This window comes from Schistocerca nitens, chromosome 2 (genome assembly GCF_023898315.1).
Source record: "Schistocerca nitens isolate TAMUIC-IGC-003100 chromosome 2, iqSchNite1.1, whole genome shotgun sequence".
Classification (NCBI taxonomy): Eukaryota; Metazoa; Arthropoda; class Insecta; order Orthoptera; family Acrididae; genus Schistocerca; species Schistocerca nitens.
Window position 1 is genome coordinate 267,813,129 of NC_064615.1, and position 15,779 is coordinate 267,828,907.

The following is a 15,779-nucleotide window of genomic DNA, read 5'->3' on the forward strand; positions in this document are numbered from 1 at the left end:
AAAGTGTTTTTGGGGTTACATAAATATATATTTAATTAATAGGGCATACATCATTTTGCAGTCAAAACGTTTAGTTATCCGCCAGATTCGTCAGGATGCCTCCAAGTGCTGCACAAAAACAGAAAAATCAAAAACCAAAATTTATGCCAACTAGCCCCTATCTCCCCTACAGGGTATCCTAAACTACATGGTAGCTTGCTTAGATGCAGTTGTAGATATACTCAGTAGTCGCCGAGCTGGCAAAACATAAAGATGTACTCATTAGCCACCCATCTGGCAGAACATGAAGATGTAGTCACTAGTCACCCAACTGGCAGAACATGAAGATGTAGTCACCAGTCGCCCAGCTGGCAGAACATGAAGATGTAGTCACTAGTCGCCCAGCTGGCAGAACATGAAGATGTACTGAGTAGTCGCTCAACTGGCAGAAGATGAAGATGTACTCACTAGTCGCCCAGCCAGCAGAACATGAAGATGTAGTCAATAGTCGCCCAGCTGGCAGAACATGAAGATGTACTCACTAATCACCCAGCTGACAGAACATGAAGATGTACTCATTAGCGGCCCAGCTGGCAGAACATGAAGATGTACTCACTAGTCGCTCAGCTAGCAGAACATGAAGATGTACTCACTAGTCGCCCAGCCAGCAGAACATGAAGATGTAGTCACTAGTCGCCCAGCTGGCAGAAATGAAGATGTACTCACTAGTCGCCCAGCTGGCAGAACATGAAGATGTAGTCACTAGTTGCCCAGCTGGCAGAACATGAAGATGTACTCACTAGTCGCTCAGCTGGCAGAACATGAAGATGTACTCACTAGTCGCCCAGCCAGCAGAACATGAAGATATAGTCACTAGTCGCCCAGCTGGCAGAAATGAAGATGTACTCCCTAGTCACCCACCTGGCAGAACATGAAGATGTACTCATTAGCGGCCCAGCTGGCAGAACATGAAGATGTACTCACTAGTCGCCCAGCTGGCAGAATATGAAGATGCACTCACTAGTCGCCCAGCTGGCAGAACATGAAGATGTACTCACTAGTCGCCCAGCTGGCAGAACATGAAGATGTACTCACTAGTCGCCCAGCTGGCAGAACATGAAGATGTAGTCACTAGTCGCCCAGCTGGCAGAACATGAAGACGTAGTCACTAGTCACCCAACTGGCAGAACATGAAGATGTAGTCACTAGTCGCCCAGCTGGCAGAACGTGAAGATGTACTCACTAGTCGCCCAGCTGGCAGAATATGAAGATGCACTCACTAGTCGCCCAGCTGGCAGAACATGAAGATGTAGTCACTAGTCGCCCAGCTGGCAGAAATGAAGATGTACTCACTAGTCACCCAGCTGGCAGAACATGAAGATGTAGTCACTAGTCGCCCAGCTGGCAGAACATGAAGATGTAGTCACTAGTCGCCCAGCTGGCAGAACATGAAGATGTACTCACTAGTCGCCCAGCCAGCAGAACATGAAGATGTAGTCACTAGTCGACTAGCTGGCAGAAATGAAGATGTACTCACTAGTCACCCACCTGGCAGAACATGAAGATGTACTCATTAGCGGCCCAGCTGGCAGAACATGAAGATGTACTCACTAGTCGCCCAGCTGGCAGAATATGAAGATGCACTCACTAGTCGCCCAGCTGGCAGAACATGAAGATGTACTCACTAGTTGCCCAGCTGGCAGAACATGAAGATGTACTCACTAGTCGCCCAGCTGGCAGAACATGAAGATGTAGTCACTAGTCGCCCAGCTGGCAGAACATGAAGACGTAGTCACTAGTCGCCCAACTGGCAGAACATGAAGATGTAGTCACTAGTCGCCCAGCTGGCAGAACGTGAAGATGTACTCACTAGTCGCCCAGCTGGCAGAACATGAAGATGTACTCACTAGTCACCCAGCTGGCAGAACATGAAGATGTAGTCACTAGTCGCCCAGCTGGCAGAACATGAAGATGTAGTCACTAGTCGCCCAGCTGGCAGAACATGAAGATGTACTCACTTGTCGCCCAGCTGGCAGAACATGAAGATATAGTCACTAGTCGCCCATCTGGCAGAACATGAAGATGTACTCACTAGTCGCCCAGCTGGCAGAACATGAAGATGTATTCACTAGTCGCCCATCTGGCAGAACATGAAGATGTACTCACTAGTCGCCCAGCTGGCAGAACATGAAGATGTAGTCACTAGTCGCCCAGCTGGCAGAACATGAAGACGTAGTCACTAGTCGCCCAACTGGCAGAACATGAAGATGTAGTCACTAGTCGCCCAGCTGGCAGAACGTGAAGATGTACTCACTAGTCGCCCAGCTGGCAGAACATGAAGATGTACTCACTAGTCACCCAGCTGGCAGAACATGAAGATGTAGTCACTAGTCGCCCAGCTGGCAGAACATGAAGATGTAGTCACTAGTCGCCCAGCTGGCAGAACATGAAGATGTACTCACTTGTCGCCCAGCTGGCAGAACATGAAGATGTAGTCACTAGTCGCCCATCTGGCAGAACATGAAGATGTACTCACTAGTCGCCCAGCTGGCAGAACATGAAGATGTATTCACTAGTCGCCCATCTGGCAGAACATGAAGATGTACTCACTAGTCGCCCAGCTGGCAGAACATGAAGATGTACTCACTAGTCACCCAATTGGCAGAACATGAAGCCGCCGACGACGTGGCCGACCTGGTGGACGGCGAAGGCGTTGGCCACCTTGAGGCGCTCGCCGCAGACCCAGCGCTCCTGCGAGGGCACCGTGTTCGTGTACCACGTGTCGTCGAACTGGACCCCGTGCTGGCACTCCACCACCGCGGACTCGTTGCCCGTGCCCGGCGTCGCGAGTCCGTCCACGTACTCCCAGCTCACGTTGTACTGCAGGCAGTGCTCGAACGCCGACTCGCCCTTCACCCTTTAAACCAAGCAACAGCGACCTTCGTAAGGCAGGAGGCTGGGAAGAGGTCGCACAGTCAGCAACTTTCTAACAAATGGGAAAGGGTCTTGCTGGGGCTGTTGTTGTTGTTGCGGTCTCTAGTCCAAATACCTGTTTGGTGCAACTCGCCTTCAACCCCGAATAACTACTGCAACCTACTTCCTTCATAACCTGCTTACAGTATTCATCTCTTGGTCTCCCTGTACAAGGTTTGCACCCCATACTTCCCTCCAATACTAAACTGGTGATCCCTTGATGTCTCAGAATGCATCATGTCAAACTATCCCTTTCTTTAATCAAGTTATGCCACAAATTTAGTTCTCTCAAATTCTATTCAGCACCTCCTCACTAGTTACGCGATTTACCCGTTTAATCTTCAACTTTCTTCTGCAGTACCACGTTTCAGAATCTTCCATTTTTTCTTCTCTGAACTGCTTATCGTCCACGTTTCACTGCTGTACGAGGCTACACTTGTAACGGTTCATCTAGGACGACCATTTGTACGTTTATTTTACCCCTCTTATAAGTAATAGGGGATTGTGTTAAAGGACATTTCTGAGAGGACGGACAAAGCCGCAAGTATGGCTTATTGTCATGTGCTGATACGTTTCAAAAATATTTTTTAGAAAGTGAGTTTGTAATGACGCCACGCAGTATGCAGAAGCGCTGGCGGAGATGAAGTGGGGGTGGACTGCGTGTGTGGCGAAAAAAGGCGGCAGTGCACCAGCCGCCATAGGGAGTCGGTAAGCCACTGCTGCTGAACGAGGTATGAAAGTGAAAAATGTCTAACGTCAATCTTGTTCTTGCACAACTTGGTGACTGACGTAATACTTTTCTGTTGCGCAAGGCCACGCTTTTTATAACATTGAATCTTGATTTCAATTGGAATTCTTAAGGATAGACTGGATATATACAATCCAGAGCGTGTATAATGAAAAGTTCAAAACATGCAGGCTGTTTCACTTACTGCTACCCATTGGTTTTATGCAACCCACAACGTCTTCAAAAACAACGTGCGTGATTTCCATTTTCTCTCGTTCACTTCCTGTAAACTACTAGTCCTACATAAAAACGTGCTAGAAGGTCACTTTCATTTGTTATAAGCTTGTAATATAATCCTGGTCACCATACCCTATCAAAAGCTCTTTCTATATCCAGATATGAGGCTGATGCACAATCTGTGATATTTAAGGCCTTGTGTAATACTAATATATATTCTAATAATCAGATCTATAGTTGAATGTTACTGTCTAAAACCTGCTTGTATGTCAGGTATAGGCCTTTGGTCTTCTGCAAATTTATGTAATCGTCTGTTTAATATGGACTCCAGTAGTTTATAACAGTGTTATAGGGTGATAGGATGTTGGAATATTTAATGGTTTTCCAGGTTTTGGTATCATAATTACTAACGCTGTTTTCCATTGTTTCGGTATTTGTTTTAATTTTAAAACATTGTTGTACAGACAGTGTAAAGTTCTAATTATTTTCTCCCTTGGTGCTGCTCTAAGATGTAGTCTGCTAATTCCATCCATTCCAGGTGAGGTGTTTTTGCCATTATATATTGCTTTATCTATTTCCTCTTCTGTAATTTCTTGAATCAGTACTAACTGTTCTTCATTTAAAACCTCTGGGGATGTTAATTGATTGGCATTTCTTCTTCGACTTTTTGTTTGTGTGTATTATTAAAAAGTGGATCCTTAGGTATTTTATGAGTTTCTATTAAAACTTCTCTAAAATTTGTGCTTTTTCTTGACTATCTGTTATTATATTCCCATTATATTGTAGTGGAAGATCAATGTTTATTTTATCTCCTGTAATACGTGTAAAAATCTTCGAGAACTTGTTTGATTGATTGTGATCTAACAATACACACGTTTTTGCCCATCTTTGTGAGTGAAAATCTGCTAATTGTCTTTTAACAACCATATTCAACCTGTTCCATTCTATTCTCAATTCTTCAGATTGAAATCTTTTTAACTGTCGATTTATCCTACGTTTTTGTTTTATAGTTCCCAAAATATTTTCGGGTATCCTTTCTAGATTCTCTTTTATTCTTTTTACTGGGGCACTTTCATATTTCGCTTGTTTTATAACTGCTACAATGGCATCGTTATATTGGCTTAATTCTTCAGTTGTTGTTATATCAGTCACTTCTGGTACATTTTCATCAAGCAATGTTTGATATTTTTCTTGATCCATGTATTTTAAATCCTATATTACTATTGCACTTTCTTGGCTTTTGATAGAATGGTACATTGTAGTTCTTACTAATAGTGGTAGATGATCACTAACAATACTTTTGCTTATCCATTGAGCAGAGAAATGTCGATGCATATTGTTACTGTATAAAATATGGTCGGGTATTAATGTACCTCTGTGGTTTATAAAAGTAGTCTCTTCGTTGTCGACTCGTCAAATATTAAAATTTGTAAGGATAGACTCTAGTTTTCTGCCATTTGTATTCGTTCCAGAATCTCCAAAAGAATTAGATCTTGCGTGTAGCTCACCCATAATAATGAAAGGACCCAGACTTGTCATATATTCAAAAAATTGTATAGGTAATCTGTCCTTTGGAGGGACATATATTATTGTTAAAAAGATAAATTTCTTACTTCTTGTTTGTGTCTTTAATACCACAGGTTGTACATTTTGCAAATTTTCTTGCAAATCAATCCTAAATGCTGGAAAGTTTTTGCTATGTAATATTGCTACTCGTCCACTAACATTCCTTCCACTGGTATTAGCATCATATTTATGGCGTATAAAATCCTTGATCTTTATTGGATACTCAGATGCCTTTGTCTGTGAAATACCAATCACACTGACGTTTTCTGAGTCTATTAGATGTTCTATTAAATTAATTTTCGATCGTATAGCGTTTGCATTCACAAAGGCAATAATGGTTTCTCTAGCAATTACCTTCCCCCATGAACCATGGACCTTGCCGTTGGTGGGGAGGCTTGCGTGCCTCAGCGATACAGATGGCCGTACGGTAGGTGCTACCACAACGGAGGGGTATCTGTTGAGAGGCCAGACAAACATGTGGTTCCTGAAGAGGGGCAGCAGCCTTTTCAGTAGTTGCAGGCGCAACAGTCTGGATGATTGACTGATCTGGCCTTGTAACATTAACCAAAACGGCCTTGCTGTGCTGGTACTGCGAACGGCTGAAAGCAAGGGGAAACTACAGCCGTAATTTTTCCCGAGGACATGCAGCTTTACTGTATGATTAAATGATGATGGCGTCCTCTTGGGTAAAATATTCCGGAGGTAAAATAGTCCCCCATTCGGATCTCCGGGCGGGGACTACTCAAGAGGACGTCGTTATCAGGAGAAAGAAAACTGGCATTCTACGGATCGGAGCGTGGAATGTCAGATCCCTTAATCGGGCAGGTAGGTTAGAAAATTTAAAAAGGGAAATGGATAGGTTAAAGTTAGATATAGTGGGAATTAGTGAAGTTCGGTGGCAGGAGGAACAAGACTTTTGGTCAGGTGATTACAGGGTTATAAATACAAAATCAAATAGGGGTAATGCAGGAGTAGGTTTAATAATGAATAAAAAAATAGGAGTGCGGGTTAGCTATTACAAACAGCATAGTGAACGCATTATTGTGGCCAAGATAGACACAAAGCCCATGCCTGCTACAGTAGTACAAGTTTATATGCCAACTAGCTCTGCAGATGATGAAGAAATTGATGAAATGTATGACGAGATAAAAGAAATTATTCAGGTAGTGAAGGGAGACGAAAATTTAATAGTCATGGGTGACTGGAATTCGTCAGTAGGAAAAGGGAGAAAAGGAAACATAGTAGGTGAATATGGATTGGGGGGAAGAAATGAAAGAGGAAGCCGCCTTGTAGAATTTTGCACAGAGCATAACTTAATCATAGCTAACACTTGGTTCAAGAATCATAAAAGAAGGTTGTATACCTGGAAGAATCCTGGAGATACTAATAGGTATCAGATAGATTATATAATGGTAAGACAGAGATTTAGGAACCAGGTTTTAAATTGTAAGACATTTCCAGGGGCAGATGTGGATTCTGACCACAATCTATTGGTTATGAACTGCAGATTGAAACTGAAGAAACTGCAAAAATGTGGGAATTTAAGGAGATGGGACCTGGATAAACTGAAAGAACCAGAGGTTGTAGAGAGTATCAGGGAGAGCATAAGGGAACAATTGACAGGAATGGGGGAAAGAAATACAGTAGAAGAAGAATGGGTAGCTCTGAGGGATGAAGTAGTGAAGGCAGCAGAGGATCAAGTAGGTAAAAAGACGAGGGCAAATAGAAATCCTTGGGTAACAGAAGAAATATTGAATTTAATTGATGAAAGGAGAAAATATAAAAATGCAGTAAATGAAGCAGGCAAAAGGGAATACAAACGTCTCAAAAATGAGATCGACAGAAAGTGCAAAATGGCTAAGCAGGGATGGCCAGAGGACAAATGTAAGGATGTAGAGGCTTGTCTCACTAGGGGTAAGATAGATACTGCCTACAGGAAAATTAAAGAGACATTTGGAGAGAAGAGAACCACTTGTATGAATATCAAGAGCTCAGATGGCAACCCAGTTCTAAGCAAAGAAGGGAAGGCAGAAAGGTGGAAGGAGTATATAGAGGGTTTATACAAGGGCGATATACTTGAGGACAATATTATGGAAATGGAAGAGGATGTAGATGAAGATGAAATGGGAGATACGATACTGCGGGAAGAGTTTGACAGAGCACTGAAAGACCTGAGTCGAAACAAGGCCCCGGGAGTAGACAACATTCCATTAGAACTACTGATGGCCTTGGGAGAGCCAGTCATGACAAAACTCTACCATCTGGTGAGCAAGATGTATGAGACAGGCGAAATACCCACAGACTTCAAGAAGAATATAATAATTCCAATACCAAAGAAAGCAGGTGTTGACAGATGTGAAAATTACCGAACTATCAGTTTAATAAGTCACAGCTGCAAAATACTAACGCGAATTCTTTACAGACGAATGGAAAAACTGGTAGAAGCGGGCCTCGGGGAAGATCAGTTTGGATTCCGTAGAAATGTTGGAACACGTGAGGCAATACTAACCTTACGACTTATCTTAGAAGAAAGATTAAGAAAAGGCAAACCTACGTTTCTAGCATTTGTAGACTTAGAGAAAGCTTTTGACAACGTTAACTGGAATACTCTCTTTCAAATTCTGAAGGTGGCAGGGGTAAAATACAGGGAGCAAAAGGCTGTTTACAATTTGTACAGAAACCAGATGGCAGTTATAAGAGTCGAGGGACATGAAAGGGAAGCAGTGGTTGGGAAAGGAGTGAGACAGGGTTGTAGCCTCTCCCCGATGTTATTCAATCTGTATATTGAGCAAGGAGTAAAGGAAACAAAAGAAAAATTCGGAGTAGGTATTAAAATTCATGGAGAAGAAGTAAAAACTTTGAGGTTCGCCGATGACATTGTAATTCTGTCAGAGACAGCAAAGGACTTGGAAGAGCAGTTGAACGGAATGGACAGTGTCTTGAAAGGAGGATATAAGATGAACATCAACAAAAGCAAAACGAGGATAATGGAATGTAGTCTAATTAAATCGGGTGACGCTGAGGGGATTAGATTAGGAAGTGAGACACTTAAAGTAGTAAACGAGTTTTGCTATTTAGGGAGTAAAATAACTGATGATGGTCGAAGTAGAGAGGATATAAAATGTAGACTGGCAATGGCAAGGAAATCGTTTCTGAAGAAGAGAAATTTGTTAACATCGAGTATAGATTTAAGTGTCAGGAAGTCGTTTCTGAAAGTATTTGTATGGAGTGTAGCCATGTATGGAAGTGAAACATGGACGATAAATAGTTTGGACAAGAAGAGAATAGAAGCTTTCGAAATGTGGTGCTACAGAAGAATGCTGAAGATAAGGTGGGTAGATCACGTAACTAATGAGGAGGTATTGAATAGGATTGGGGAGAAGAGAAGTTTGTGGCACAACTTGACTAGAAGAAGGGATCGGTTGATAGGACATGTTCTGAGGCATCAAGGGATCACAAATTTAGCATTGGAGGGCAGCGTGGAGGGTAAAAATCGTAGAGGGAGACCAAGAGATCAATACACTAAGCAGATTCAGAAGGATGTAGGTTGCAGTAGGTACTGGGAGATGAAGAAGCTTGCACAGGATAGAGTAGCATGGAGAGCTGCATCAAACCAGTCTCAGGACTGAAGACCACAACAACAACAACAACTAGCAATTACATTATTTTCTCGAGGATGCATTTTTGTATGCTATCTTCAAAATTAGGGCTGGTTTCTATTCCTTAGGGTATTTGTTTTAAGTACTGTCAGCTTTTGGAGAAAGTGTTTCTTCAACTTGTATATTTCTCTGTGGACTATTCTTTTCTAAAGGTGGCCATTGCCTTGGTGCCAACATTAGTGGTTCTTATATTGTACGTAACCGGTCCTCAAGATTGTTTATGTGGAAACGCATGGAGTTTAAGCTCTGTGTAATAGCAATTTTCCTGATTAAAAATTTCTTCGCTACATTTACAGTGGCTGTTTCTATTTTATTCTTCCTATCAGGTAGTATATTGATCAGAGCTGTAATAACTGCTCTAAGCAGATCATCTACTTGAACATGTTTTTCGTCAATGTCAGCTTCCTTTGTAACTGGTGTATTAATGCAGTGTACTTTGGCAGTTGTGTCAATCGATGCGGCCTCTTTTGGTCTCTTGGGATATCTAACATCGGTTGCTAGGTGGTCTTCTCCCCATGTCTGACATTTTGGTTTTACGTTTTTAGCTGTGCAGCTACTTGTAAAATGTTGACCTGCACATTTACCGCATTTTGGTGGCTTTGTGCAGTTGTTAGTAGAATGTTCGAAGCTATAACATTTTACACATTGTACTGGCTGTGGAGGAGGAAGCTCTGAAGTTTCTACTATATGTACTTTGCAAAACATCTTCAAATGATTTTTTATAAGATAATCTACTATATGTTGATCACGCGTTATCACGCGCATTTTTGCAATTTTCTTTCCCGTTTCTTTGGATTTCATTCTAACTACCCTGACAAAATCGAGGTCTAGTTTCTTGAGAACTGCTTCAACGCCATTAATTGTAACATCAAAGTCAACCTTTGTTACGACTACACTCAAACTTGGAACAAAATTCCCGAAATTTCTTTGCTGTTGTTGTCTAGGATTGTAATAGGGTCTCGTTGCTTCAACTTTCACTTCTCGTCGGCAATTTGCCTTTAGTTTTTTGACAATTAGTCCTCAATATTTAGGCTTCTACTAATGAGAATTACACTACCATTTCGACTTTCTTGTGCCAGATTTACTTTTTTTAATTTTGTGTAAAATGTCTTTGTTGTTTCATCTTTTTCTAGATTTTAAACGCGAACTGCATGCTCACGATCAGTATAATTTTTTGAGATTGTCTCTTCGTTGTCAGGCTCAATGTCTGTTAAATGGCTTTTTTTCTTCAGTTTCACCTGGGTAGTGTAGCTCTGTTCTTCACTTCCTTGAATAACTATGTTATATGTGTGTTGATAGTCCTCATGAATGGAGTCTGTAACATTTGGGTGTTGCTCTCCATTCTGGTCAGTATCTAACACAGTTAGATCTTGCTGTATATTTTCAGTTGGCTGTTATGTTGGTGTTTCTTCATTAGTTGTCTCATTTTCAACTAACTTGTGTTTACGTTTTGGTTTTTGCCTGTATCTTTTATTTGTCATACTAGCATGAGCTGAAATGCTATGTCTGTCTGGTTCTAATCGCGGATTATTCTTTGCCCTGTTCTGCGCCTTGCCCTGTGCAAACGCGGGCTGATCCGACATGAACGGGGACCTGGTTTGCCAATACCCTAGCTAACTTCCCTATTTCCGGCTGTCCGGAAAACTCGTCTACTGAATAACGGATATAAATACAGAACACGACAATTTTGCTTAGCAAATAAATATGCTGATTTGCTTCAATTGACTTTGCGAGTCTGCCTTGCTGCCGTGACTGCTACTGCCTTGACAAAGCTGTTGATAAAATATCAATATATACTTATGTTTTCCAACAAGTATCGATATATATCGACGATGTTTTCCCCACCGATCTGTCGATATCGAAAGGGTAATATCAAGTGCCGATATTTTTATTTTGTTACATGTTTTCGCAATTTTCTATAAATATTTGAAGTTGTCCTTTTGAAATTGTAGTAGAACATCATTTTACTTCACTGTGTCAAGGAATCTTACTACTTTTTGAGCTTTCATCACGTCTAGTCTTTCTCATGGACTGTATACAGCAAGTACAGATGGCACAAAGAAGTCTGACTGCACTGGGGTGTGAACGGAACAACAAGACATCCGATGTGAAGAAATAGCACACTAGTTGCGTTAAAAATTGTTTTAAAGCGACTTGTCTCTTCTTCAAAAACAGATGCTACAACTGATGAACAAAAATCTAAATGACAAGATTGGTCTTGGTGGTAGGCGGAGACGTGTGAGGGGCAATGCTGACGTAATCGGGGCACCCAGAAACTACAACGTTTTAACTCCACCACGCAATTTTGATACTACAACTGCCAAGTCGATGGCGTTAGCAGAAATGAAATAAAAATAGGGAAGTCGACATGAAGTGTTCCAGACATATCCAACAGGTGACGAAACCGAACGCGGGACTCCTTTTATTGTGCCACTTGCAAACAGTTGCCATTGTTAAGCGGTTATCACCAAGCGAGAGCGTGCATCGTTTTCCTTTCAATTCTTGCTGAAGGAGGATAGGCTTGATGTACAGAATAACTAATAATAAATCAATACATAAAAATATAGCTCTAAAACCGGCATTACATTTGCATGTTGGAGCTAATATTTTTATAGGTCAGTACGTCGATACTTTTTCCTTCGATATATTAATTTCTTCGTTGGGTAGAGTGCTGTTAACTATCGATATATCAGATTCCAGATATTTTAACAAATATCAACAGTCCTAATAGGAAGACCAATTGAGCGGCTGGAGTGGTGAAGTTCTCGATGGTGTCATACTACTTGCTGTGATTTTGGATGCAGAAGAGGAAAAACGAGTGAAAATCGGAAGTCGGTTCATCAGGCCTGGAAAAATGAGCAACTCTATACCGTGAATTGATGGAGTAGAGCAAAGTTTTAAGAATGTTTACAAATGTACGAAAATTATTCATCTTTCTAGTGAACAAATTGGAAGTTCATCTGAAGAAGTGGTAGAGATACGGGGGAAAAGCCTTCGCACCAAGAGAACAGCTCGCTGTTGGCTTGAGGTTTGTTAGTATATAATATAATTAACACACAGTTGGACAATTTATTATTAATTGAGTATATGGAATCAACATTCATCATTGTTGCCTTCTGTTGTATAGTCTTGTGTGTTTTCTTGATTCACGCGATACTGATTACTTACAGCTAAGACTACATTTGTTGTTATATCCCTCTACCCACCTTTTTCAGTAATTGGCTACTGAAGATGCGCTAAAACTATTTCATTTAGTTATCGCATGGGGGATAGTATGGTTGAGATAGCTGTACCAGAAACCCGCAAGATAATTGCAAGTTATATGATGGACGCATTGATGCGTACTACAACAGAAGGAATGTGGAAGAACATTGCTAAGGGTTTTTATGAAATGTAGCACTTTTCCTAACTTTAAAGGAGCTTTGGATGAGAAACACGTTTCTATTCAGGCTCCATCGATTAACAGAACACTATTCTTTACTTACAGATACACATTCTCCATAACATTGTTGCCTCTTGTAAAGTTTCAGTGTAGCTCTATTAGTATTGATGTCGGGGCACATGGAAAGAAAATGTTATAGTCTTAGCCACCACTCTTAAACAATAATATTTTACCTAACTGGTTGTATTCAATGAGGTAAAATTAGAAATATACGCGTATGCACTTGTATTGTTTTGTATGTTATCCGGGGGCCTAGAAACGACGGAGAGGCTCCGTTCCCGCCGCAGCCGCAGTGGTCCACAACCCCACGAGGACTACCGCAGTCCACTTCCCCCCTCCGCCGCCCCACACCGAACCCAGGGTTATTGTGCGGTTCGGCCCCCGGTGGATCACCCCCCGGGAACGTCTCACACCAGACGAGTGTAACCCCTATGTTTGCGTGGTAGAGTAATGGTGGTGTACGCGAACGTGGAGAACTTGTTTGCGCAACAATCGCCGACATAGTGCAGCTGAGGCGGAATAAGGTGAACCAGCCTGCATTCGCCGAGGCGAATGGAGAAACCGCCTAAAAGCCATCCACAGACTGGCCGGCTCACCGGACCTCGACCCAAGTCCGCCGGGAGGATTCGTGCCGGGGACCAGGCACTCCTTCCCAATCCGGAAAGCCGTGCGTTAGACCGCACGGCTAACCGGGCGGGCGCGTATGTACTTACAAGGGAACCTCCCCATCGCAACCCCCCTCAGATTTAGCTATAAGTTGGCACAGTGGATAGGCTTTGAAAAACTGAACACAGATCAGTGGAGAAAACAGGAAGAAGTTGTGTGGAACTATGAAAAAAATAAGCAAAATATACAAACTGAGTAGTCCATGCGCAAGATAGGCAACATCAAGGATAGGTTGAGCTCAGGAGCGCCGTGGTCCCGTGGTTAGCGTGAGCAGCTGCGGAACGAGAGGTCCTTGATTCAGGTTTTCCCTCGAGTGTAAAGTTTAATTTTTTATTTTCAGACAATTATTATCTGTCCGTCCGTACGTCCGATGCGAAGTAACTGCGTCGTAGTATGGGGACGCTACACCTAAACCGAAAATATTGAAAACGTTAAAAACATATGTTTTGACAGAGCACAGGGAAAAGTGTGCGACTGTGAAACTGTTGCATTCATTTGTTGCAAGTTTATGTGACAAACTCTTATGTTTTCATTACTTTTTTGGGAGTGATTATCACATCCACAAGAAAACCTAAATCGCGCAACGTAGAAGAATCTTTTTACCCATTCGCCAAGTGTACGAGTTGGGTGGGTCAACAACATATTCCTGTCATGTGACGACATGCCGTCACCAGTGTCGTATAGAATATATCAGACGTGTTTTCCTGTGGAGAAATCGGTTGACCTATGACCTTGCGATAAAATGTTTTCGGGTCCCAGGGGAGAGGCACGTCCTTTCGTCTACTAATCGCACGGTTTTGCGGTGCGGTCGCAAAACACAGACTCTAAACTTATTACAGTGAACAGAGACGTCAATGAACGAACTGACAGATCATAACTTTGCGAAAATAAAAAAGGTAAACTTTTCACTCGCGGGAATACTTGAACCAAGGACCTTTCGTTCCGCAGCTGCTCACGCTAAGCACGGGACCACGGCGCTCTTGAGCTCACTTTCTCCTTGATGTTGCCTATCTTGCGCATGGACTATTCAGTTTGTATATTTTGCTTATTTTTTTTCATAGTTCTACGCAACTTCTTCCTATTTTATCGATTGATCTGTGTTCAGCTTTTCAAGGCCTATCCACTGTGCCAACTTATAACTAAATCTGAGGGGGTGTGCGATGGGGAGGTTCCCTTGTTAGTAATGGTTTTTATTCCTGCACCTATTTTATTGCAGATTGTATTCTTCTGTTCTGTGTCCACGTATTTGGGATTGGACAGGTCATACAACGCAGGGCAGTTGCGTACTAATTCAAAAAGTTTCACATCATTCATGAGTATGACGATAAACAACTGCACGACAACCTAACAAACTGACCGTGTCGCGGCCGTGAACTGAGGAAATATTGGCCGCAAGAAATACGGCCTCGACGGAAGCACGGTTTGCACTGTTATGGACAAGCCCCTGGCGAGTGTGAACACTGCTATTTATATTCGTAGAACAGTACTTCGAAGCAAGTCAGCGGTATATCGGGTCGGCTATGGCAGTGTCGCGTCACTGACATGTGTGAAGCGGCCTTTAAAGGGCTTACTAAAGCGCGATCTTCCTGTGTGAAACAGTTTTGGAAAATGACGTCTAACATTTCAACTGTTTCTGTGTCGTCCTCTGTTTCAATGCCGTTACGGCCACAGATTGTCTGGACAGATCATGTAGTTGGTGATTCTACGGATCAGTGTAGGACGTGAGTAGTTGGATCTATAGACGGTTATATTGACGAGGTGAGAGCGTCACTGACCTGGGTATGGTGAGCGCCTTCCACTCGTCGAGCGAGTAGTTGGTGAGCTCGCGGCCGGGCACGTGGCACCAGTGGTCGGGCACGCTCATGGCGATCATGTAGTTGAGCGGCGGCATGGCGGCCAGCACCAGGAAGCACAGGTTGAAGATGAGGTTGAAGCGCGTCTGGAAGCGGCCCCTGGAGCCGATGGCGGCGATCAGCCCGTCCAGCAGCGCGCCCGCCTCCTGGAGGCGCTGCGTCGCGCTGGACCGACGCCGCGCGTCGCCGGCGCCCGCGTCTGGCTCGGGCACCTTCAGCCCCATGGCGCCCTCTCAGCGCGCTGCGCTCCCACCTGCAGGCGGTAGAGTGGAGGCTACAGCGACTTGGAGGAACACTGACACATCCACAGGGTTCGATCGTGGGTCCCTCACTGCTCTTATTTGACAAGGAAGCAAAATTAGTCCTTTTTGCAGATCATACCTTATTGTCCAGCAAACAGAGCATTATCCGAGAGAAAATAGTAAACGACATTTTCGCTAAAGTTTCTAGCTAATTTTGCAAGAAATTAACTAACTTCAATCCTTGAAGAAATGCAGCTCATCCAATTTCGTACTTGTAAAAATACCGCACTTATTATTAATGTTGAAAACTATGTGCTAAGGTCTGATCAGGGTAGATCCAGAAAATAAAGTCGATAGTTGCCAACCGCTAGGTGGAATGAGTATAATATCTTTGAGTAGGAGGTTCTTTGATGGTTAAGAGAGCAGGGCGCACGC

General features: G+C 42.9%; 1 protein-coding gene across 1 annotated transcript in view; it reads right to left on the bottom strand.

Annotated features, from left to right (window-relative positions):
• LOC126234352 (carcinine transporter-like) overlaps positions 1 to 15,779 on the bottom strand; it is a 166,229-nt gene that overhangs the window by 52,373 nt on the left and 98,077 nt on the right. Inside the window, exons 2-3 of the mRNA XM_049943040.1 lie at positions 15,025 to 15,355; positions 2,627 to 2,896 (exon numbers count right to left, since the gene is read on the bottom strand). Of these exons, the coding sequence (XP_049798997.1) occupies positions 2,627 to 2,896; positions 15,025 to 15,326 (572 nt within the window). The 5' untranslated portion in view covers positions 15,327 to 15,355. The remainder of the gene's footprint in view (positions 1 to 2,626; positions 2,897 to 15,024; positions 15,356 to 15,779) is intronic.